The following is a 26270-nucleotide window of genomic DNA, read 5'->3' as shown; positions in this document are numbered from 1 at the left end:
GTAGATTTAGTAATCTACAGTTGAAGTGGGAAGTTCACATACACTTAGGTTGGAGTCATTAAAACTCGTTTTTTAACCACTCACTTTTTCAACCACACAAATTTCTTGTTAACAAACTATAGTTTTGGCAAGTAGGTTAGGACATCTACTTTGTGCATGACACAAGTAATATTTTCAACAATTGTTTATAGACAGATTATTTCACTTATAATTCACTATATCACAATTCCTGTGGGTCAGAAGTTTACATACAGTAAGTTGATTGACTGTGCCTTTAAACTGCTTGGAAATTTCCAAAACATGATGTCATGGCTTTAGAAGCTTCTGATAGGCTAATTCACATCATTTGAGTCAGTTGGAGGTTTACCTGTGGATGTATTTCAAGGCCTACCATCAAACTCAGTGCCTCTGCTTGACATCATGGGAAAATCAAAAGAAATCAGCCAAGACCTCAGAAAAAAAATTGTTCATCCTTGGGAGCAATTTCAAAACTCCTGAAGGTACCATGTTCATCTGTACAAACAATAGTACGCAAGTATAAACACCATGGGACCCACGCAGCCGTCATACCGCTCAGGAAGGAGACGCGTTCTGTCTCCTCGAGATGAATGTACTTTGGTGCGAAAAGTGCAAATCAAACCCAGAACAACAGCAAAGGACCTTGTGAAGATGCTGGAGGAAACCAGTACAAAAGTATCTATATCTGCAGTAAAACAAGTCCTATATCGACATAACCTGAAAGTCCGCTCAGCAAGAAAGAAGCCACTGCTCCAAAACCGCCATAAAAAAGCCAGACTACGGTTTGCAACTGCACATGGGGACAAAGATCGTACCTTTTGGAGAAATGCCCACTGGTCTGATGAAACAAAAATAGAACTGTTTGGCCGTAATGACCATCATTATGTTTGGAGGAAACGGGGGAGGCTTGCAAGCTGAAGAACACCATCCCAACCGGCACGGGGTGGTTTCATCATGTTGTGAGGATGCTTTGCTGTAGGAGGGACTGGTTCACTTCACAAAATAGATGGCATCATGAGAGAGGAAAATTATGTGGATATATTGAGCCACATCTCAAGACATCAGCCAGGAAGTTAAAGCTTGGTCGCAAATGTGTCTTCCAAATGGACGATGACCCCAAGCGTACTTCCAGAGTTGTGGCAAAATGGCTTAAGGACCACAAAGTCAAGGTATTGGAGTGGCCATCACAAAGCCCTGACCTCAATCCTATAGAAAATATGTGGGCAGAACTGAAAAAGCATGTGTGAGCAAGGAGGCCTAAAAACCTGACTCAGTTACACCAGCTCTGTCAGGAGGAATGGGCCAAAATTCACCCAACTTATTGTGTATGTAAACTTTTGATCAAGTACTTTTTTCACTCACTGTACATGACCAAAAGTATGTGGACACCTGCTCATCGAACATCTCATTCCAAAGTCATGAGCGTTAATATGGAGTTGGTCACCCCTTTTCTGCTATAACAGCCTCCACTCTTCTGGGAAGACATTCCACTAGATGTTGGAACATTGCTGCAGGGACTTGCTTCCATTTAGCCACAAGCATTAGTGAGGTCGGGCACTGATGTTGGGAGATTAGGCCTGGCTCGCAGTCGGTGTTCCAATTAATCCCAAAAGTGTTCAATGGGGTTGATGTCTGGGCTCTTTGCAGGCCAGTCAAGTTCTTCCACACTGATCTCAACAAACCATTTCTGTGTGTACCTCGCTTTGTGCACTGGGGCTGTTGTCATGCTGAAACAGGAAAGGGCTTTCCACAAAGTTGGAAACACTGAATTGTCTAGAATGTCATTGTATGTTGTAGCGTTAAGATTTCCCTTCACTGGAACTAAGGGGCCTAGCCCGAACCATGAAAAAAAACAGCCCAGACCATTATTCCTACTCCACTAAACTTTACAGTAGGCACTATGCATTCGGGCAGGTAACATTCTCCTGGTGTCTGCCATACCCAGATTCATCACTCCAGAGAATGTGTTTCCACTGCTCCAATGGCGGCGAGCTTTACACCAGTCCAGCCGACACTTGGCATTGCGCATGCTGATCTTAGGCTTGGCTTGTGTGGGGCTGCTCATGAAGCTCCCGACGAACAATCAGCAACGGGTGTGGCAGAAATAGCTGAATCCACTACTTTTGTATATATAGTGTATCACAGAGGAGACAAAAATGTTCACCTTCCCTTTGAAGGTTACCTTGGTAGCTCGACTTAAGTCCTGTGTGCACCTTTTTGAGATTGATTTTGACTAGTAGAATCATTTTCTTTTCTTCCTTAGCAGTTGAAACTCTAACATAGAAAATCAACCGAGCTTGTGAACAAAACAATGTAAATAGCCAAGAAACACAACAACGTCTCACTTCAGTAGACTTTAGTTTCATGTAAATTAGACAGACTTTTATGCCAGTACGCTCCGCTTCTACAAATGAATCTTTCACTCAACACCCCAGCCAGGCTGTGTTGTAGCGCAAAGTAGAATAAGCTATATAGGATTCGTAGTTCTTTGACTTTGTGCGGTTAATTTACCAGCTATGAAACGAAAAGGCAGAAATACTTTGAAAGCATCTACTGCAGCATTTATTTGACTATAAATTTGATCATTCTTGACTATTTGTATTCACAAATGTGAGTGAAATGCTCGCCCTGACCACCCATCAACGTGGCTGGTGAAATTGACATTTCACCCGACAATGCCAAAATCTACACGCTGGTGTTAATTTTTGGCCCTGTTAACCATTAGTGGAGGAAATACAGAGTCTAAGGGCAACTTCAACTTCAACCCAGACAGCACATTGAAGCCCTTTGAATGAGGAATGGAAATGTAAGATCAAATTTTATTTGTCACATCCGCCGAATACATACTGTGAAATGCTTATTTACAAGCTCTTAACCAACAATGCAGTTCAAGAAATAGAGTTAAGAAAATATTTACTAAATAAATCAAAGTAAAAGATAAAAAGTATATATAAAGTAACACAATAAAATTACAATAACGAGGCTATATACCGGGGGGCCAGTACAGAGCCAATGTTATTCAAATGCTATTCAAAGCCCTGTCCCTGACTACCTGAATTCTCTGAAATGTTACCCTCACAATGGATTCTTCCCACCATTGCGGCTTTAACTCATTAGTAAATATTACACAGCTCTTCTTAATTAATTTGAAACAGGGGAACGTTAGTCATGCTTGGGAGATGATGAGCTGATAAATCAAGGCTTTTGGCTGCCACAGGGACTCTGGAACCTTTGTCATTTACCCTGCCGTGAGACTGAGGTTCTGGTACTGGTTTCCCAAAATGATCTTAAGGCTAAGTTAATCATTAGAACTATTGAGCTCAAGGCTAAGTTCGTCGTTAGAGCCATTGAGGTCAATGAACTTAGCCTTAAGATGCTTTTGGGAAACACACACACACACACACACACACACACACACACACACACACTAGGACGTACATGTTGTTCTGTTCTTACACTGTTGTGAGGTCCTGTAGAGAATGAAGACTGTTCTGGATGACTTCTCCAGACTAGAGTCAATCAACAGGAGCCATGCTGGCAGCCTCGCTCCAGGTGTGGGTGTGTGTGTTTTTCCTCCATGGAAAATCATCCCTGCTTATGGTCTTCATCCAGCTTCTCCGCTTCCACAACATCCCCTCAAAGTCCACACTAGAGGTCGACCGATTCATCAGAATGGAATATTAATTAGGGCCGATTTCAAGTTTACATAACAATTGATAATCGGCATTTTTGGACACCGCATTCGCGAAAAAAGCACTGTCGTTGCACCAATGTGTACCTAACCATAAACATCAATGCTTTTCTTAAAATCAATACACAAGTATATATTTTTAAACCTGCATATTTAGTTAATATTGCCTGCTAACATGAATTTCTTTTAACTAGGGAAATTGCGTCACTTCTCTTGCGTTCTGTGCAAGCAGAGTCAGGGTATATGCAGCAGTTTGGGCCGCGAACTGTGTGAAGACCATTTCTTCCTAGCAAAGACTAAATAATTTGGCAGAATTGTACATAATTATGACATAACATCGAAGGTTGTGCAATGTAACAGGAATATTTAGACTTAGGGATGCCACCCGTTAGATAAAATACGTAACGGTTCCATATTTCACTGAAAGAATAAATGTTTTGTTTTTTTCGAAACGACAGTTTCCGGATTTGACCATATTGATGACCAAAGGCTCGTATTTCTGTGTGTTATTATGTTATAATTAAGTCTATGATTTGATAGAGCAGTCTGATTGAGCGGTGGTAGGCAGCAGCAGGCTCGTAAGCATTCATTCAAACAGCACTTTCCTGCACTTCGCTGTGCTTCAAGCATTGCACTGTTTATGACTTCAAGCCTATCAACTCCCGGGATTAGGCTGGCAATACTAAAGTACCTATTAGAACATCCAATGGTCAAAGGTATATGAAATACAAATCGTATAGAGAGAAATAGTCCTATAATAACTACAACCTAAAACTTCTTCCCGGGAATGTTGAAGACTCATGTTAAAAGGAACCACCAGCTTTCATATGTTCTGAGCAAGGAACTTAAACGTTAGCTTTTTTACATGGCACATATTGCACTTTTACTTTCTTCTCCAACACTTTGTTTTTGCATTATTTAAACCAAATTGAACATATTTCATTGTTTATTTGAGACTAAATAGATTTTATTGATGTATTATATTAAGTTAAAATAAGTGTTCATTCAGTATTGTTGTAATTGTCATTATTACAAATATATATATAAATATCGTCCAATTAATCAGTATCGGCTTTTTTGGTCCTCCAATAATCGGTATCGGCGTTGAAAAATCATAATCGGTCGACCTCTAGTCCACATAGCTTTATTTTTGTGGAATTCCAGATTTTTCCCCATCCCCTAACCCTTACCTTAAAACCCTAAACTTAACACCAAAAACCTAAACCTTAAGCTTGAAATAGCATTTGACAAACTTCGACAAAAAAAAAATCCTGGCTTTTTAAAAAAGTTCTTGTTTTCCGACCTTGTCAGGACATTCGGGTGATTTGTTAGGACATTGGGGTCCTGATAATGTAGGAAAACAAGTGTGTATGTATATATACACACACACACACACACACACACACACACACAGAGCCCCTCTCCTCCTGTCACCACACTGAGAGCCTACAGCTGTTCTGTGGCTGAGAGGGCACTCTCCATTAGCTGCCTCTTGCTTAATTGATGAGGTGTTCAAAGATGTCTTCACTCGCACAGTAAAGTACACCCAAAGTTGGAGCTGTGGTCTTGATGGAACAGAAGCGGTGAGGGAGATGAAAAGCGGGGAAAATATATTTTTTATATCTTGCCATTATGGAGCTGGACCATAGTTGAGTCTGAAATTGCACCATATTTCCTGTATAGTGCACTACTTTTGACCAGGGCCCTCTGGTCATAAGTAGAGCACGTTATAGGGAATAGGGTGCCATTTTGGAGGCACCCCATGTATCTCTCCCACTCTAACGGCACCTTTCATTGTTGAGTGGGTTCCATGATGCTTCTTCCTTACGTAACGCTTCCAGAAAGCTAAAATGTCAGGAGGTGGATGATGATGAGCGCAGGACTGTGAGGAGAGGAATGGGTTTGAAGGGGGGCTGAAGAAGGCGAGCGGGTGTAACTTAAGCCTGATTTATTTAGTCCAAAGTCCATTTTGAGTTAACCCAAGCTAAACCTGGGTTTAGCTTAATGATCAACTCAGAGAAGCAAAATGACAATGGAGAGAAAATGCTTCCTTCCTCTTCCCACCTTGGAAATACGGTACTACTACTACTAGTAGCTGCTGCCTTTTCTGATTTAGGCTTGTAAAATTCCAGAATCTTATTTTGTGATTGTCTGGATCTTATATGATCTATTAGCAGTTCCATCAGGATTTCCAGCAAGGGTATAATGGAATAAATCTTTGCAACTCTAGTCTGATCGGCTGACATTTTGTACTGGCAAACCATAGAACTCCTCGAGGAGCTCCAGTGGTACTGTGTCGTTGAGTATCACCCTCATATTTCCTGCATTCATTGGAGGTGGTCTTACGCAATGCTGCTGATTGTGTCATCTTTCCATCATCACCGCCTTAGTTCTCTCTGTACCTGTCACGTAGAGGTGTGGTTAGGCTCGCGGAGGGCTTATCGGTACGCATTATCAGAAGATTGGCTTTGCTTGACGTCAGCCTTCATTTCATCTTCGTGCAGGAGAGGGATTTGGCTCTATCTGCTATTTCGATAGACTATTCCTTTGCAGAGTTACGTTTCTAGCACAACGGTCCTGCTATGAGTCACGTGTATGTTGTGCTTGACCTCAAACTGGGGGTTTATACCAGCAGACTAGGAGAATGGGTTCAAAGGACATTTCCTCACAGACTACCTACCCCCATGTGTCCTTTCCATGTGTGTGCATGTCTGTGCATGTGTGTGTGCGGGGGTGTGTGTTTGTGTTTATTTACTCAGAGACGGGTAGCTCTGCTGGTACATTCAGACACAGCCCCGTAATACCGTGTGCATGTTCCACAGAGTACTATTATGCAAGCGTTGCAGTTGCCTTGACCACAGCGCAGCATGTCAATCTAAATCCTAAACCTCGTTGTGCGGGGTTCATCAGACTAAAGATGCTCATCGGGCTTAAAGATGCTCTGTGAAGAAGGCACAGGATGTGGAGAGATCTCTTGTTAGGTTTAAATACCACCTCTCTGACATTTGATTATAATGCGGCTATATTTAGCCTGCCACTTGGCGATAGGCAGCTCTTTCTGCTTGATTAAAGCAGCAGCGACTTAAGAAGCCATGTTTTGTCACTGACACACTGGCTGGTGAGATCTCAGCCAGTCTCGGCTCATATCAGCTCGTCTTGTCAGGAGGAGGAGGAGAGAGGGTGTGTGTGTGTGTGTGTGGATAGAAAATACTTTAATAATAATCTGTCTGCCTCCCCCTATTGTTCTCCTGCTCCTGTTTCTCCCGGAAACCGTGGCTAAAAAATAGGCCTTTTGTTTCAGGCTGGCCGTCTCATGACCACATGACTGTTGTCCATTTCCGCATTTATTTCACCTTTGTTTTAACAGGGAGTCATATTGATGGCAGAATACAGAAATACACACAATAAATAGGAACATGCAACAACGCATAGCCTGCAGTGTCACACACCCTGGCTCAGGGTGTTGCGTCGGGCATGTGTGATTCCATTGCAGTTGGACTGAGCAGAATCACTGCTAGGGCTACTCATTATGTGATGATTGATTCTGCGCATCGCCTCGTTCAAACGGTCTTCTCTCTCATCTCGCTCAAAGGCTTCTTTTAGCAGATAATGGCTGAAACGGGAGAGAGCAGCTTCAAAGGCATCTTTAGGTGGTTTGGACCCACTGGAAGTTGGTGAATAGCAGCGAATGTCCCTCTTCTTATTTGGTTCTCATTGGTGTAGGTTGAAGTGTCCGCTAGATGCTGATCTCGAGGCAGTTTTGCGTTTACCTCACTATGGTTAATGTTAAGTTTGAGGGAGGGAAGCTCATCCTAGATCTGTACTAGAGGTCGACCGATTATGATTTTTCAATGCCGATGCCGATTATTGGAGGCCCAAAAAAGCCGATACCGATTAATCGGCCAATTGTTTTATTTATTTGTAATAATGACAATTACAACAATACTGAATGAACACTTATTTTAACTTAATATAATACATCAATCAAATCAATTTAGCCTCAAATAAATAATGAAACATGTTCAATTTGGTTTAAATAATGCAAAAACAAAGTGTTGGAGAAGAAAGTAAAAGTGCAATATGTGCCATGTAAAAAAGCTAACGTTTAAGTTCCTTGCTCAGAACATGAGAACATATGAAAGCTGGTGGTTCCTTAACATGAGTCTTCAATATTCCCAGTTAAGAAGTTTTAGGTTGAGGTTATTATAGGACTATTTCTCTCTATGCCATTTGTATTTCATATACCTTTGACTATTGGATGTTCTTATAGGCATTTTAGTATTGCCAGTGTAACAGTATAGCTTCCTTCCCTCTCCTCGCCCCTACCTGGGCTCGAACCAGGAACACATCGACAACAGCCACCCTCGAAGCATCGTTACCCATCGCTCCACAAAAACCGCGGCCCTTGCAGAGCAAGAGGAACAACTACTCCAAGTCTCAGAGCGAGTGACGTTTCAAACGCTATTAGCCATTTCACATCGGTTACACCAGCCTAATCTCGGGAGTTGATAGGCTTGAAGTCATAAACAGCGCAATGCTTGAAGCATTACGAAGAGCTGCTAGCAGACGCACGAAAGTGCTGTTTGAATGAATGCTTACGAGGCTGCTGCTGCCTACCATCGCTCAGTCAGACTGCTCTATCAAATCATAGACTTAATTATAACATAATAACACACAGAAATACGAGCCTTTGGTCATTAATATGGTTGAATCCGGAAACTATCATTTCGAAAACAAAACGTTTATTCTTTCAGTGAAATATGGAACCGTTCCGTATTTTATCTAACGGGTGGCATCCCTAAGTCTAAATATTCCTGTTATATTGTACAACCTTCAATGTTATGTCATAATTATGTACAATTCTGGCAAATTAATTACGGTCTTTCTTAGGAATAAATGAACTTCACACAGTTCGCAACGAGCCAGGCGGCCCAAACTGCTGCATATACCCTGACTGCTTGCACGGAAAGCAAGAGAAGTGACACACTTTCCCTAATTATAACAAATTCATGTTAGCAGGCAATATTAACTAAATATGCAGGTTTAAAAATATATACTTGTGTATTGATTTTAAAGAAAGGCATTGATGTTTATGGTTAGGTTTGGTGCAACGACAGTGCTAAATCATCACCCGTTTGGCGAAGTAGGCTGTGATTTGATGCGAAATTACCGTAAATTCCGGACTATAAGCCACAACTTTTTCCCCAGGCTTTGAACCTCGCGGCTTAAACAATGACGCGGCTAATATGTGGATTTTTCCCGCTTTCAAAATTTTTTCCTAAAAAAACACATTCTGTGACGTGCTCAGTTTTTTGGCAGCATGAAGCTTTCATTAGACCAATGAAATTGCCGAACGGGTTAAGGTCAAACAACTTTTTTGTTTACTGTTTAGATTAAATCAAGCGCTCTCAAACTTCCCATCATTCTGATTACGGTAGTCATTTTGTCACCCTCATCATGGCAAAGACACGGAGAAATGCATATGATGCAGCTTTCAAGTTGAAGGCGATTGATCTGGCTGTTGGAAAAGGAAATAGAGCTGCTGCACGGGAGCTTGGTCTTAATGAGTCGATGATAAGACGTTGGAAACAGCAGCGTGAGGAATTGACTCAGTGCAAAAAGACAACTACCGGTAAAGCTTACTGCTAATTTTTTATTTTTGTTACAAGCCGTGTTTCATTGAAGCCTATTTATTTTTGTTACAAGCCGTGTTTCGTTAAAGCCTGTGTAAAGTTAATTTGTTTCAATGTACCGGTAGGCACCTGCGGCTTATAGACATGTGCGGCTCATTTATGTTCAAAATATTTATATTTTTTTAATTCAGTGGGTGCGGCTTATATTCAGGTGCGCTTAATAGTCCGGAAATTACGATAACAGGCACCGCATCGATTATATGCAACGCAGGACACGCTAGATAAACTAGTAATATCATCAACCAAGTGTAGTTAACGAGTGATTATGTGAAGATTGATTGATTTTTATAAGTTTAATGCTAGCTAGCAACTTTCCTTGGCTTCTTGCTGCCCTCGCGTAACAGGTAGTCAGCCTGCCACGCAGGCTCCTCGTGGAGTGCAAAGTAAGGCAGGTGGTTAGAGCGTTGGACTAGTAACCGGAAGGTTGCAAAAACGAATCTCCGAGCTGACAAGGTAAAAATCTGTCGTTCTGCCCCTGAACAAGGCAGTTAACCCACCGTTCCTAGGCCGTCATTGAAAATAAGAATGTGTTCTTAACTGACTTGCCTAGTTAAATAAAGGTGTAAAAAAAAAAAATCGGTGTCCAAAAATACTGATGTCCGATTGTTATGAAAACTTGAAATCAGCCCTAATTAATCGGCCATTCCGATTAATCGGTCAACCTCTAATCTGTTCCTAGGTGGAACTTCACCCCGGAGCGTTCTCATTTGTCTATCACCGTCGTTTACTGTATCCACCACTATGCTGTGTATTATTTAAATGATGTATTGCATAGCCATTGCGAGTATGAAAACAACAAGGATATTAAAATAGACGAGAGGGCCGCGTCGCAGCATGAGCTCTTTACATCGAGGGTTATTAAGTCAAAGCGCTGTGTGAATTCAATTAATTTCAATCAGTGATTTTTCTTGGAGTAGAGACTATATATTATCAGAATGGGGTCCCCTCCCAGTAACTGACACACACACACGCTCCTGACGTGGTAGGATAAAATGGCTTTGTGTGCAGAGATCACATGACATTCTGTTCATTAGAATTCTGATACATTTTCTTCTCTCTCACTGAAATCTCTTTGTTTCTTAGTGAATGCTACTCAGTACAGAAGGAAGAATTGTCATTGGTCTATGCACTGGTGTGTTTTAGTCTTATCTTTAGCCCAAACACGGCGGGTCTCGTCAGAACTCAGAGTTTGGGCTGAGTTGACCCTGAAGGTTTAATAATTAATCTAGGACTGATCAATCGCTTGAGAACAAAGTGATGCATTGTCTAATATTTGGCTCTGTACAAGCCGCAGGACTTTTGGTCACTCTGTCTGCCTCTTTGTTATTGGCAAGCTCCCCATGGGTCGCAAATGGTAAAAAGCCTGCCTCTTGTTTTCTATCTGTTTTGTGCAGATGTTTTGCTTTTTACTTCAGAACAACTGTTCACAGAACAGGTAGTGACTGTTAAGAGATTTTTTAACAGGACAAAACACGCAGTCTGCGACGGTTCCCTTATTGTTATCGAACTCGTTTAAAGGCCAGTGCTGATACCTGTAATTCACTCGTGGCCAAGCCACAGACCCACTGGCAATATCCTCTTGTCAGTCCAAACTAAGTTTCCCTCGGACTGTGTGAGAGTATCAGCCTTGAACTGATGACAGGGCAATCATGACGATGGACATGATGACAGCCTTTCAGACATCCCCCTGAGAAAATAAAGCCCTGACTGAGCCTCATCACCTCTGTCATGTAACAGCCATTTCTTAATGGGACACCTTCTCCCAACCCTGGTGTTTTCATTCTCACAGGAACACGAGCTAAGGTTTTGCACTATATAGGAAACAGAGGGGCATTTTGGGACGCGCCCAATCATTTTTTTTTTTTACAAAAAACGATTGAAACGAGTCATCTTTTATTTATGGGAGATGCCATCACATTTTCTTTATTGGAATGTGACCTTTCCCAGCACCCCATTCCATTAACGCCTTTTAGTACCGCCGACTTATCTAAACTCCACCCAAGTCTGTTGTCTCGGTGTGAGGCTGGCAGAGAGCGAGCTTATCTGAACCTGTGTCAGTCTGCTGCATCCGGGATGGAAATCACCACTGTATGCCCGGCCAGGGGAGCAGCATAGCATAGCCTCACTGGCATCTTGTATCTGTCGCGGCTGGATGGATGGATGGATGGTACCATGTGGTCACACTAGTTACGCTACCTGTGCTCGTGCTATTGGGCGAGAGCACACATCACATGCATACATATGATGTTTCAGTTCTGGGCCATGTTCAGTCTCTTCAAAATACCACCTCCTCCCTGAGGATACATGGAATTACAGACCCAGTGAAGTCATTGGTTGTTCGGAGCTTTTTGATGTGAAAACCCAAAGTGTGTGTGTGTGCGTGTGTTTTTGTTGTGTCGTGCGCATACATGCCTGAGGCAGTGTGTACGTACACAGGAGTGTGTTCATTCATGCCTGAGGCAGTGTGTACGTACACAGGAAGTGTGTTCATTCATGCCTGTGTATTGATCTCTCCGTGTCGTCTTTGTTTGTCAATTCCAGACCTGCACGGTTTGCTCCCAAGGCTGGTGCCTGACCTTATTGATCCCTTCCTTTTCTCTCCTCTCTTTTTCTCTCCTCTCTTTCCTCAGATCTGCTGAACGGCGCTCAGGAGAAATGTGAGCTTCCCCCCATGGACGGCTTCCCTCACTGTGAGGGCAAAGTCAAGGTCAGCGACACACACACACACACACACACACACACACACACACACACACACACACACACACACACAGTAACCACCAGCAGCAGAAGTAATCACAGCCCTCCAGCCCCAGGCCAGAGTCTGCCCGGAGCAGATACCGGCATATCATAAAGGCCATCTGCTCTGTGCGCTGCTCCCAAGCCTCCACTGGCACCAAGGAGAGGCAGGCATGGCTAGCCGATCACCATTTTTAAAAGAGACAAAACAGGGCTCAAACAGGCTCCATAGCGGAAACCGATGAGCTGTTTTGTCCTATTTAGCCTCCCTTTGTCTCAAATGTTTATCTCCTTTCTCTTTTTTTTAATGGGATTATTTCAACCACATTAAATCTCAAGTGTTTTATTGAGGTTAAATCAGAATGCAGCTTTTCGATGTATTCTGTTGCGCGTGGCCTAAATGTTTCTGCTGACTAAACTGTTGGCTAGTAAAATAACTTCACATACTTTCTTCTTTTTATGGGGTTTGGTGGAAATCCCAGCTGTCACAGTGCTATATAGTACTGTACATGGTACCAACTTCCTACTGGCAACCTTTTCCATCCTGTTATTGTGCTCTGATGGATGGAATAATTATTATTAGCATAATCTTTCAGAAGGTTTTTAGCAGGAACAAAAGACATATTGAAGACTTCTTGCTCCTTCCGATTACAATATACTTCGGAATTCATGAACTCCTGTAGAATACCTTTTAAGTCAATTAGCTGCACGTGATGTTTTCATCTGCCTTGCGTGACTCATTCCACTTACTTGGGTGGCTGTCAATCTCAGTGGAATTAGTTAGGGCAGTCTCATATAAACCTACACCGACTCTGCATAGCCTAGTCATTCAAAAACAATGTGATGGAAATCGGATAGAAAAATCAGATGGAAATTGCAGTGATGGAAAGAGGTTGGCTACGTCCCAAATGGCAGCCTATTCCCTGTGTAGTGCACTACTTTTGACAAGGGCCCATAATGAATAGGGTGTCATTTGAGACTTAGCCTTAATGTGTCAGTGTTGGAGTGGAACACCATTATTCCTAACCCAGACTGTAAGTGATTGCCATATTCCCCCGTAGCTTTGGCCAAGTCGTAGCCCCACTCTGCTCCTTCGCTCTGCTCCTCTTCGCTCTGCTCCTCTTCGCTCTGCTCCTTCGCTCTGCTCCTTCGCTCTGCTCCTCTTCGCTCTGCTCCTTCGCTCTGCTCCTCTTCGCTCTGCTCCTTCGCTCTGCTCCTTCGCTCTGCTCCTTCGCTCTGCTCCTTCGCTCTGCTCCTTCGCTCTTCGCTCTGCTCCTTCGCTCTGCTCCTTCGCGCTCTGCTCCTCTTCGACTCTGCTCCTCTTCGCTCTGCTCCTCTTCACTCTGCTCCTCTTCGCTCTGCTCCTCTTCACTCTGCTCCTTCACTCTGCTCCTCTTCGCTCTGCTCCTCTTCGCTCTGCTCCTCTTCGCTCTGCTCCTTCACTCTGCTCCTCTTCACTCTGCTCCTCTTCACTCTGCTCCTCTTCACTCTGCTCCTCTTCACTCTGCTCCTCTTCACTCTGCTCCTTCACTCTGCTCCTCTTCACTCTGCTCCTTCACTCTGCTCCTCTTCACTCTGCTCCTTCACTCTGCTCCTCTTCACTCTGCTCCTCTTCGCTCTGCTCCTCTTCGCTCTGCTCCTCTTCGCTCTGCTCCTCTTCGCTCTGCTCCTCTTCGCTCTGCTCCTCTTCACTCTGCTCCTCTTCACTCTGCTCCTCTTCACTCTGCTCCTCTTCGCTCTGCTCCTCTTCGCTCTGCTCCTCTTCACTCTGCTCCTCTTCACTCTGCTCCTCTTCACTCTGCTCCTCTTCACTCTGCTCCTTCACTCTGCTCCTCTTCACTCTGCTCCTTCGCTCTGCTCCTTCACTCTTCTCCTTCACTCTGCTCCTTCGCTCTGCTCCTTCGCTCTGCTCCTCTTCGCTCTGCTCCTTCGCTCTGCTCCTTCGCTCTGCTCCTTCACTCTTCTCCTTCACTCTGCTCCTTCGCTCTGCTCCTTCACTCTGCTCCTTCGCTCTGCTCCTTCGCTCTGCTCCTTCGCTCTGCTCCTTCGCTCTTCTCCTTCGCTCTTCTCCTTCACTCTGCTCCTTCACTCTGCTCCTTCACTCTGCTCCTTCACTGGGCTTCAGTAGATTAGTTTTATTTTTTCTTTAACCTTTATTTAACTGGGCAAGTCAGTTAAGAATAAAGGCCGTCATTGTAAATAAGAATTTGTTCTTAACTGACTTGCCCAGTTAAATAAAGGTTAAAGAAATAAGTGGGTTAACTGCCTTGTTCAGGGGGCAGAACGACAGATCTTTTACCTTGTCAGCTCGAGAATTCGATCCAGCGACCTTTCGGTTACTGGCCCAACACTAACCACTAGGCTACCTGCCGTTTTGCACATCTCCATCTGTGAACATCTGAAAACAATGTATTTTGCGGTTGAATCTCGAAAACCTCAGCCCATTGACACTTTGCCCAGAGTAACATTGTTTCTTTTCTTACATTGCCTGGTTCTTTTTCTTGGATTGATGAGTCCTCACACACACAGACTTGGGTCTGGTCAAATGGCTCAGAGCTACACATGGGATGGGAGGACTGGCCAAGGCATGTGGATTGATAGGCCATACTGGTACCTATTGTGTTCAGTCCTGACCAAGTCTCTCCTCCTCTTCCTCAGTGGATGAAGGACATGTGGCGGTCAGACTCATGCTACACTAACTACGGCGTGGACGGCTCCACCTGCTCCTTCTTCATATATCTCAGCGAGGTAAGTGGTGTCTGTGTCTGTCTGTATGTGGTCTGTGCATGTGTCCGTGCCCGGGTGTCCGTGCCCGGGTGTCCGTGCCCTTGTGTCTGTGGTTGTCCGTGTATGTGCGCACAGTGGCTACAGTGTGGTTTGATCTACTCATTGACATTCAGTGTTAACAGCCTGGGGGACGTGGAACGCCCCAGCTCCTTACATATTCATCCACTGTAACTCCACGCGCCCTTGACGACTGAACTATTTACTTGTGAATTATCCTACGGCGCTGATTTTTTTCCTAGGAGTTAATATGGAAACATGTACTGTAGCATTCTGATGACCCTAGTGAGTACGGTACGCACATGTAAACACAACACTTGAGATGTAAAGCCCATTTATACCGTAGCATTCACAAATAAGGTTTGTCCTCTGGTGGTCAATGAGAAGCTCATTGCTAAGTAGCAATGACTGAACTGAAGTTTGTTTTAATCAAACTCAAGTCCCTGACTCTCTATGTTGATTATTCTCAGTCAGATATGGGAGCTGGTCAGATATGGGAGCTGGTCAGATATGGGAGCTGGTCAGATATGGGAGCTGGTCAGATATGGGAGCTGGTCAGATATGGGAGCTGGACAGATATGGGAGCTGGTCAGATATGGGAGCTGGACAGATATGGGAGCTGGACAGATATGGGAGCTGGACAGATATGGGAGCTGGTCAGATATGGGAGCTTATAAATGTTGTATCAGTTGAGATCAGTGCTTGGGGGAAGTGCGGTGCCATTTTACTCTACTGAAAGAACCTGTTGGGAGAGACATGTACCATATCCATTTAAGTAAAACTCCACCCCAAAACTATATTCCAGTATTTGTTTCATTAGTCCATTGTTGATATAGTCCCAAAATGTTTTGCATGGCAGCAATCAAGATATATCACTTTCAAAATACAGCCAGTATGATGCATTTGGCATCATATTATGCAACACTCAGCATCATATGATGCAAAATGCATAACACCGGCTGTATTTCTGTATTTTGAACGTTTATATATCATGAGAACTTGATTGCTGGCATGTAAAACATTTTGGGACTGTGTGTGTGGGTGGAATTTACCTTTAAAGGAGAGAGAGGGTGCCTGCGTACCAAATGCCATCCTATTCCCTATTTAGTACACTACTTTTGACTAGGGCCCATAGGGAACTTTTAGGTATGCAGCCAGTGAGAGGTCTATGCAGCGAGACAGCTCTCTATCTCTCTAAGTCAGTGTGACTTGCTTTCACACTGGCAATATGCATGTATTTCCATGTAGTATCAGCCTTGTTCTTTCTCTCTCTGCCTCGCTACTTTTGGCCAGAGCCCTACACCCTATCAGCCAGAAACCCCAAAAGTAGTGCACTATATAGGGAATAGGATGTCATTACAGTAGGGTGGGGCCAGATTGCTTCTCTGTCTATCTCTGTATCTGCACGCAACAGTGAGGCTGGGCCCACCATTGCTAGTCGATGCATCAAACACCCACACCTCCCCTCCAGAACCTCTGAAGTGAGAACAAAGTGAGCCAGGCCTCTGTCGACATGACATCTGCTTTCACTGAAACAATTACCTGCCTAATGATTGCCTGATTTGCCTCCTAGGCTGCATCCCAAATGTTACCCTATTTCCTATATAGTGAATTACTTTTGACCAGGGCCTATATGGCTCTTATCTAAAGTAGTGCGCCATGTAGGGAAGAGGGTGCCATTTTGGGACACAACATAAGTGTCCCTTCCTCCCTCCCTCACCCCTGCGTCCTCCTCTCTCTCCTCTCCGTTGGCAGAGTTCACAGGCCCCATATGAATCACTCTGTCACATTTTCCATCTCAGTTCCTTCTGATGTTATGTTCTGATGTTAATGTCATTTTAGGTGGAGAACTGGTGCCCGCGCCTGCCGTGGAGGACCAAGACATTGGACGAGGAGGCCGACCGGAGGGGCCAGGTGAGTGTCTGAACTGAAGGGCTTTCCACACGGCCAAGCTGAGACAAACTGAGTATAGTTGCTGGAACCGTGCTGGAAAGGACAATGGGAAATTAAAATATTAGAGCCAACACAGTTTGGTTCGGGTTGGCACCATGTGAAAATGACAACGTGATAAGAAAATATCTTAAAACACAGTAGTGAAAAGGGCATAAGTGCCAGTCTCTGCACCCTGCTGAAAGACCAACAGCCTGGCCAGTCCTTTTCGCTCTCACCGGTCTGGGGACTGGCCAGACAGAATACCCAGCCTGAAGACAAATGCCAAGTCACGAGGGCATTGATTAGCTTTTATGATGTTAGAACATGTGCTCTTTAGAAATGACCTCTTCCACTTGTCCTTTAGCTCAAATGGTATCAACTAATGCATAAGCAATGTTAGATGCTGCACATAGGCTGACACACACACTGTCTGGAGAGTAGAGTCACTCCAGTGATTCTGTTAGTAACTGACTATAGAGAGGATTTATACCATGACGCCTGTCGCCATGCCAATGGGCACTCGCTCAAATCTCCTTACAGGGCTGTCTGAGGTCAGAGCTCCGGGTGTGACTCGCCGTTATTGGCTTTAAATATACTCGTGGTTATGGATAATCTTTGCCCCCCTTCGGATGTTCTTTTGTCTTTGAGATCACCATTGATGGTGGCTGTGATTTTCTTTGTTGTTGTTGACCTGGGCCCATAACGCTATGGTTAAAAGTAGTGCACTATATAGGGAATAGGGTGCCATTTTGGACACGGCCCCTAGACTTTTCTCTCCCAGTGATTTCCTGTCCTGATGAGGGATGGTAACGCCAGAGCGTTGTTAGTGCGTTGTTTCCCCAGCTTTAGCAGCTGTTAATGGCAGGCAGGACTACATCTCAACCAAGCCGCCTGTGGGAAAGCATTCTTAAATATTGACCCGAGCGAAGTGGAGAGATGTGTAGATTGGTATCATTGCATTCCTGTATTCAATGAGGAGCCATATGTCTTTGTAATGCAAAGAGCGCCTGGCAGAACTTGGCACTTTGTAGCGTAAGTGTTTAAGTTGATGAGAGTCCTTTATATATCCTGTATATCCAATGTGCGTGTTGGAGATTGACAGCATTACAGAATCACTGATCTACAAATGACCTCAAATCCTACATAACTACTCATTATGTAATGAAGATCAGCGATTCTCTGCCTCCTTGCTCAAACTGATCATGACAAACACAATTGGGCGTGCTCGTTTGTCATCGTCCTGTGCCCCAGGTGGGTGGAGATTTCACTTTAGTCTAAAATGTGCCTGCCTACTGACTGTCTACCTACCCCCTTTCAGAGGCTAACGTTCTCCTTCTATAGGGTAAACCTTGAAAGAGGTTAATGGGTTAAACCATAACGCCTAAAGAGTAGGGGTGTCTAAATTGTGTCGTGTCTTCTTAGACGGAGATCCGGACGAGCTTCGAGGAGCTGTACCGGGTCATGTCTCGGCGAGAGGAGTTCCGCTGGATGATGCTCCGGATCAAGCGCATGGAAGACCCCTGGATCAACGCCATCCGCGCCCTGGCTGCCAAGCAGAACCTGGCCAAGAGGAAGAGGAAGAAGGTAGGACACAGACACACTCTCAAACACGTACTCATGTTGCACGCACACACATACTCTTGCAAGCTGTCACCTACACACTTGCACGCACGCACTCACACACACAAACACACCGCCGAAAATATATTAGCTACTTGGACAAGAGAATAGAATCTGCCCATGCCTTTCTGAACTGAGAATGTTGAAACAAGGGAAGTCCATTGTGTTCTGGGTAGCTACCTGGCCCCAACGATTAATAATGGAGGTTTCAGTTCCCTAGTGATCTTCAGGACTTCCTCTTTCTGACTCTACGGCTTTTAACAGTGTGGATATGACATATGGTGAGAGCTCTACTTCCTCTAGTTAGAGTGGAACAAAGTCTCTTGCACCTGAAACTCCAATTCTTCACTTTTTTCAAAGAAGTGTTCACTTTTTTCAAAGAAGTGTACGCTTACATACTCCTTGTAATGGATTTTAAAACATATGATTGGTGTAAGCATTGGCTTGAGTGAGCAAGAGTACACTGTGAGAAGTGTGGAGAATCGGGACCCAGCCCAACCTCTATCATGCCAAAGGCTCAGAGCAGGAACAAAGTAGCCTGATCCCAGATCTCTATGTGCTGTCTTGCCAACTTGGCAAGACCGCACAAACAGATCTGGGATCAGGCTAGGAACAAGGCGCCTGCCCCATTTCCATGACCCAAAGAGTCAAGATAGGCTTGGTCCCAACTGGCACCCGATTCCCTGTAAAGTGCAATACTTTTCACTATAGCCTTATATTCCCTGGTTGACAGTAGTGCACGTTATAGGGAATAGGGTGCCATTTGAAACACAGTCATAGTGTGCTGAAGGTTGATTTTTATATTATTACATTCATAATCCTCTCTCTACCCATTAATCCCTGAACAATGCACCTTGGTGATTGTGTCTCCGTCCCAAATTGCACCCTATCCCCTACATAGTTTACCACTATGGGACCTGGTCAAAAGTAGTGAACTATATAGGGAATAGGGTGCTGTTTGGGACGCCGGCTAACACAGCAGCTGAAAGTGTGTTGAGCCGTCCATAGAAAGCACAGAACATTGTAATGTTGGATTCTCTTCAGTGGCTCAGTGTGTTCCCTGGTGAATAGTAGGAGATGTAATAGTGCTACATCTTCTGTGGAGGGCATCTTACATTCTGCTATGTTGTACTCAGGGACTTGAAACGAGCCTGCCGTTTGAATAAGGAAAATGCCTTATTACATTTTTCCAACCCATTGAATTGCGTTTGGATTACTTCAAGAACTGAAGACGCACACCCAGATGGTTGGCGATGTGCCGAACATACTTGAATAAAGAAAGTTGCACACTATATTACACCGTGATTTATTGGGTTATAGTAATACTGTATGAATTTTTCAAATGTTGATGATATAACCCATTTCCATACTTTTCTGTATTGATAGCCCTGTTGGGAATCAAACTCGCGACCCTGGCATTGCTAGCGCCATGCTTTAACCAACTGAGCCACAATGAGAAACAATAGATTAAAACTGAACTGACACGATCTATGCCCCTCTCTCTCCATCAGATCCTGGTGCACCTGGGCCTGTTGACTAAGGAGTCGGGCTTCAAGATCGCAGAGAACGCCTTCAGTGGGGGGCCCCTGGGGGAGCTGGTGCAGTGGAGTGACCTCATCACCACCCTCTACCTGCTGGGCCACGACGTACGCATTTCCGCCTCACTGGCCGAGCTCAAAGAGTGAGTCCGTAGAGTGTGTGTGTTTGTGCACCCGTCAGACATATCTGGGTGGTGTTCAGTGAGGAGTACCGTTGCGAAACGTTTTCCAACGTAAAATGATGAAGAGCGTTCCTTATTGAGCAGCTCTAGGATCGTAATGAATAAGGTTATATGGACAGGTTGGGACTTGATCCTAGATCATCAGCACTCCTACTCTGAGACGCTTTATGGATACAGGTCCAGGTCTCCCCTGTCCATGTAGTCTTATTCATTGTGCTCCAAAAGGCAAAACTGATCCTAAATCAGCAGCACTCCTACTCTGAGATGCTTGATACATCCAGCCCCAGGTATTACCTCCCCAAGGTCACCTATGGAATGAGCAGCAGAAGCACAATACAGCTAAAGCTAGTGTAATGTGAGGTGGTGTGTGCTCTGGTCCCGCTTCGTTAGGTAAAACCTGTCTCATATGACTTCCTATTTGCGTAAGAGGGGTTTACTGTGTGTAAACAATCCATAACTTTCTTCTCTTTGTTTGTTGTGTGTTTACGTCATGTCGTTGCTCTCTTTTGTTAATATATTACAATACAATACCACGTTATTGTCCATGTTACAGTGAATTGAAAACCGTTTCCAACCGCAGGGCCCTGGTCAAAAGTAGTGAACTATAAAGGGGAATGTGGTGCCATTTACACCCTGTGTGTCCTAACTAAGCCCTCTCCTCGTACAGGATCATGAGGAGAGTGATGGGGAACAAGTCCAGCTGCCCCACCCAGGGGGACAAGGTGGTGGAGCTCATCTACATTGACATTGTGGGCCTGACCCAGTTCAAGAAGACACTGGGGCCCTCCTGGGTCCACTACCAGTAAGTACTCCATATCTTCAACTCTATGTCTGTCTGTCTGTCTGATAGTATTTATACACATCCACATCATCCATAAGTTATGGGCTGGGACGTGTGATGTTTTTAAATTTTTATTTAACCTTTATTTAACTAGGCAAGTCACTTAAGAACACATTTTTATTTACAATGACTGCCTACCCCTGCCAAACCCTAACCCGGATGATGCTGGGCCAATTGTGCGCAGCCCTATGGGACTCCCAATCACGGCCGGTTGTGATACCGCCTGGAATCGAACCAGGGTCTGTAGTGTTGCCTCTAGCGCTGAGATGCTTTTCCTTAGACCGCGGCGCCACTCGGGAGTGTGTGTGATGTTGTTCATTTAGTTAGATGGAGAGCGAGAGAGAGGTTACTTACACATCTCCTTCTTAGAAGAACACCTATCGACTAACATAACTCATCTCACATACACATGGTTCTGAAATCTATCTGACTCGTCATACAATGTCTTAGTTAAAATATGAGCATCCTAGTTTTTCATCCAGTGAGTTTCCCGGTGTCCTCGTTTACGTCTGTGCCAGGGGGAAAATGTGATTTGATGAAGTCTCTTTGGAATCCGCATCCTCCTTGCTGCTCTGACGAAGTGGGAAGTGGTAACAGTGTCAGGCTCTCTGTCTGTGTCCCTCTGAGTCTCCCGAGACTGTATCCCTCCCTGTAGGATGCCAAGCATTGCTGGGGCTTCGTTTTCAGAGTGTTCGCCCACCGCTCATTTGCTGATTGGAGAGAGGCGGAGAGAGGTTGGCGGGGTGAAAAGAGGCCCATTTCCTGCAGCTCGTTTGATACCTGGTGGGGATGCTATTCAGGTGACAAAGATCCAGGCACAGAGGGGGGACCAGATGTGATTTACACACTCATTAGCATCTGAATGAGAAGGCTGAAACCCAGGCCCAGGCTGGATTTACATTTTAGTCATTTAGCAGATGCTCTTATCCAGAGCAACTTACAGTAGTGGGTGCATACATTTTCATACTTTTTTCTCGTACTGGTCCCCTGTGGGAATCGGACCCACAACGCTGGCGTTGCAAGCGCCATGCTCTACCAATTGAGTCACACGGGACCCCGGATCAGATTCGGGGGCCATGCAGACCAGACCGAGGTGGGTCTGCTCCTCCTGCCTGGATTGGTGGATGGGTTTTTCTTCTGTAAGCCCCTGTTTGTTTTTTTTTTCAAGCTAACAAAAGTCTTCAGGTCTCATGCAAGGTTACTCATCAAACAAGCTGACTATCATGAGAACCAGCTCTGTTACAGTGGCTGTCATCAAACTGTTCTTTCACTGGGCTAAAATTGCATTATGTCTGAGCACAATCGTTTGATGTTCCCTTGTTGGTAGGCCGTTTCCATGGGAACATCAGGTCAAGGTCTTAACTCTTAATGGAGCAGTGGTCATGGTTGTGTCTGTTAATGTGTCTGTTTTCTCCCCACTCTCTATTGTGCGCGTGCGTTTGTCCGCTCCACTGATAGGACTGTCTGAACCGGCGCCTTGTACTCCTTGCCACTGATCTGAACAGTGTTTGAATTACAACCTTTGTCTCCAGTCTACAGCAATCTCATTTGAAAGACCATTTCACCTGGATCTCTCTCTCTCTCTCTCTTTCTCTCTCATAATCTCCTAAGAATGTTGTACTGTGTCTGACAATACACACGTGTCTCAAAAAGAAGAGATTTGCATGCTGTGGTTTTAGTCCCACTGGTCTTAAGTGGGACTAATTGTTCCTCTGATGTATCCCATCGGTGTGGTTGGAGGTCGTTACGAGAACTGCCTTGTGAGAACAAGAAGTCAGGTTCGCTAATAGCCCCAAGATTTCCATTCTCCTGTCAACACTTTTTGTTTGTTTCGGGTTTGCATTCTGTTTCATCTTGCTCTGAGGAAATTGACTGGGACTGCATCCCAAACGGCTCCCTATTCCCTATAATGTCCATTTGTTTTGACCAAGGACCCAGGGAGCCGTTTGGGACACAGGCTCAACCTTTTTACAGACGGTGTGGTCGTAATGCAGGTTCCAGCTGGCATTTTCATGAGTGTATTGATTAATTCGTCATTATACATATCGGTGAAGACATTTACATTTGGCCACTTGATTCCGTGTTGATTTTGTGATGTGCACTTCCAGGAAGGTTATAAGATGACACTGTTTTACTGTAACTTCAGGCAAAACTTCTATTGAATGCGCATTTTGATTTTGAAGCTGACGAATCACGTCATGGAACAGTTTGGTCTCATAGTTATCTAATCCTGTCTTGTTTACGTTCTTACACATGTCCTCTCCTTCCTCCTTCTTGTCTATCCAGCTCTCTCCATCTCCACTTAAAGCGATGCTCCAGAACCTTTGTATCATTTCAGCCAGTAGTTTTGAAAATGGTGCTCACGAGCCAAAACGGGTCCCTGTTTTTTGTGTGTACTACGTCATCCAATTGTGTACTATGTGATTCATAACGTATAATATGTTATTTTTTGCAAATCCTATAAAATGTTACAAATCCAATTCGTACAATATGTTACAAATTTGTCGTGCTTAAGATCCTGGACTGCATCTTTAAGTGTCTTTCATTTTCCAGATTCTCCAGAACAGCTTCTAATATAGAACAATTCTACATTAATGTGGATGCCACCATGATTACGGATAATCCTGAATGAATCGTGAATAATGATGAGTGAGAAAGTTAGACACACAAATATCATACCCCCAAGACATGCTATCCTTCACCATTACAATAACAGGGGAGGTTAGCATTTTATATCATACCCCCAAGACATATTAACCATTACAGTAACAGGTGAGGTTAGCATTTTATATCATACCCCCAAGACATATTAACCATTACAATAACAGGGGAAGTTAGCATTTTATATCATACCCCCAAGACATATTAACCATTACAATAACAGGTGAGGTTAGCATTTTATATCATACCCCCAAGACATATTAACCATTACAATAACAGGGGAAGTTAGCATTTTATATCATACCCCCAAGACATATTAACCATTACAATAACAGGGGAAGTTAGCATTTTATATCATACCCCCAAGACATATTAACCATTACAATAACAGGGGAAGTTAGCATTTTATATCATACCCCCAAGACATATTAACCATTACAATAACAGGGGAGGTTAGCATTTTATATCATACCCCCAAGACATATTAACCATTACAATAACAGGGGAGGTTAGCATTTTATATCATACCCCCAAGACATATTAACCATTACAATAACAGGTGAGGTTAGCATTTTATATCATACCCCCAAGACATATTAACCATTACAATAACAGGGGAGGTTAGCATTTTATATCATACCCCCAAGACATATTAACCATTACAATAACAGGGGAGGTTAGCATTTTATATCATACCCCCAAGACATATTAACCATTACAGTAACAGGTGAGGTTAGCATTTTATATCATACCCCCAAGACATATTAACCATTACAATAACAGGGGAGGTTAGCATTTTATATCATACCCCCAAGACATATTAACCATTACAATAACAGGGGAAGTTAGCATTTTATATCATACCCCCAAGACATATTAACCATTACAATAACAGGGGAAGTTAGCATTTTATATCATACCCCCAAGACATATTAACCATTACAATAACAGGGGAAGTTAGCATTTTATATCATACCCCCAAGACATATTAACCATTACAATAACAGGGGAGGTTAGCATTTTATATCATACCCCCAAGACATATTAACCATTACAATAACAGGGGAAGTTAGCATTTTATATCATACCCCCAAGACATATTAACCATTACAATAACAGGGGAGGTTAGCATTTTATATCATACCCCCAAGACACTATTTTGACCAAAGCCCTATGGGACTTGTCAAAAGTAGTGCACTGCACTATATAGGGAATATGGTGCCATTAGGGAGCAGTCTGAGTCTCAAGAGGGAAGAGAATTTGAGACTGAGGATTGTGTTCTAAGGCCAAAGTGAAAGTGAGTGGAGGGCAGTGAAAGGACTGTAGGGACTGTAGGGAGAATCCCAGTGATCGGCTCAGCAATATTAGTGGTTTTAGAAGGAATGAGGGCAGCTGCCTATCCTGTCCTGTCACTCTTCTTCCCTCTCGTGCGCACGCGCAGGCAGGCACGCGCAGGCAGGCACACACACATGCAGGCACACACACATGCAGGCACAGGCACGCGCAGGCAGGCAGGCAGGCGCAGGCAGGCAGGCGCAGGCAGGCACACACACAAGCAGGCACACACGGAAACACACACGCGCAGGCAGGCACGCGCAGGCAGGCACACACACGCGCAGGCACACACGGAAACACACAGATGCAGGCAGGCACACACACAAGCAGGCACACACGGAAAAACACAGATGCAGGCAGGCACACGCAGGCACACACACAAGCAGGCACACACGGAAACACACACACACGCGCAGTCAGGCACGTGCAGGCAGGCACACACACAAGCAGGCACACACGGAAACACACAGATGCAGGCAGGCACACACACAAGCAGGCACACACGGAAACACACAGATGCAGGCAGGCACATTCACTCGGTCTTTCTCTCCCTCTTTCTGTATCGATCTATGTATTGGTCTATCTCTCTCAAACACTCTCACTACAGAAAACCAATGCTTGCTTCAGTCATCCTATCAACTGTAATCATTATTTGCTGGCTATAATTTCAGTTTGTCTAATTCTCAATACTACATGGAAATCATTCTAAACACATGATATCTTAAAGACGAATGTTTTGTACTCCTTGTCACTGATCTGAACGATGTTTGAATTACAACCTTTGTCTCCAGTCTACAACAATCTCATTTGAAAGACCATTTCACCTGGATCTCTCTCTCTTTCTCTCTCATAATCTCCTAAGAATGTTGTACTGTGTCTGACAATACACACGTGTCTCAAGAAGAAGAGATTTGCATGCTGTGGCTTTAGTCCCACTGGTCTTAAGTTTCCTCATTGTGAATCCATTTCCCCTATTTCCTGAGCATCTTGAGAAGACCCACACTGTCTCGCACACACACACTCGCACTGTCTTTCTCTCTCTCTCTCTCTTTCTCACACATGCACACAAACGCACACACGCCCACCCACCATCTGCGAAACATCTGCCTGTTCAGGAGTGGCCTTGCCTGGGCTGCCAGACTGAGCTTAGCCGGCCCCTCTGGTACTCCTGGCTCCTCATCAATTTGATTAATGCTCATTATTACACCTCCATCCCACCAGGGGCCAATCGGATGA

At 44.2% G+C, this 26270-nt stretch overlaps 1 protein-coding gene across 1 annotated transcript in view; it reads left to right on the top strand.

Moving 5' to 3' along the window:
• The window catches only part of LOC106575089 (alpha-1,6-mannosylglycoprotein 6-beta-N-acetylglucosaminyltransferase A), a 141286-nt gene that overhangs the window by 49245 nt on the left and 65771 nt on the right, over nucleotides 1-26270 (top strand). The window contains exons 4-9 of the mRNA XM_014151270.2: nucleotides 12033-12109; nucleotides 14800-14889; nucleotides 16768-16839; nucleotides 18280-18441; nucleotides 19989-20158; nucleotides 20865-20999. Of these exons, the coding sequence (XP_014006745.1) occupies nucleotides 12033-12109; nucleotides 14800-14889; nucleotides 16768-16839; nucleotides 18280-18441; nucleotides 19989-20158; nucleotides 20865-20999 (706 nt within the window). The remainder of the gene's footprint in view (nucleotides 1-12032; nucleotides 12110-14799; nucleotides 14890-16767; nucleotides 16840-18279; nucleotides 18442-19988; nucleotides 20159-20864; nucleotides 21000-26270) is intronic.

The sequence above is a fragment of the Salmo salar genome, chromosome ssa17, assembly GCF_905237065.1.
Source record: "Salmo salar chromosome ssa17, Ssal_v3.1, whole genome shotgun sequence".
In the NCBI taxonomy this organism is placed as follows: domain Eukaryota; kingdom Metazoa; phylum Chordata; class Actinopteri; order Salmoniformes; family Salmonidae; genus Salmo; species Salmo salar.
The sequence above is the reverse complement of the archived record's forward strand: the minus strand, read 5'-3'. Positions and strand labels throughout refer to the sequence as shown.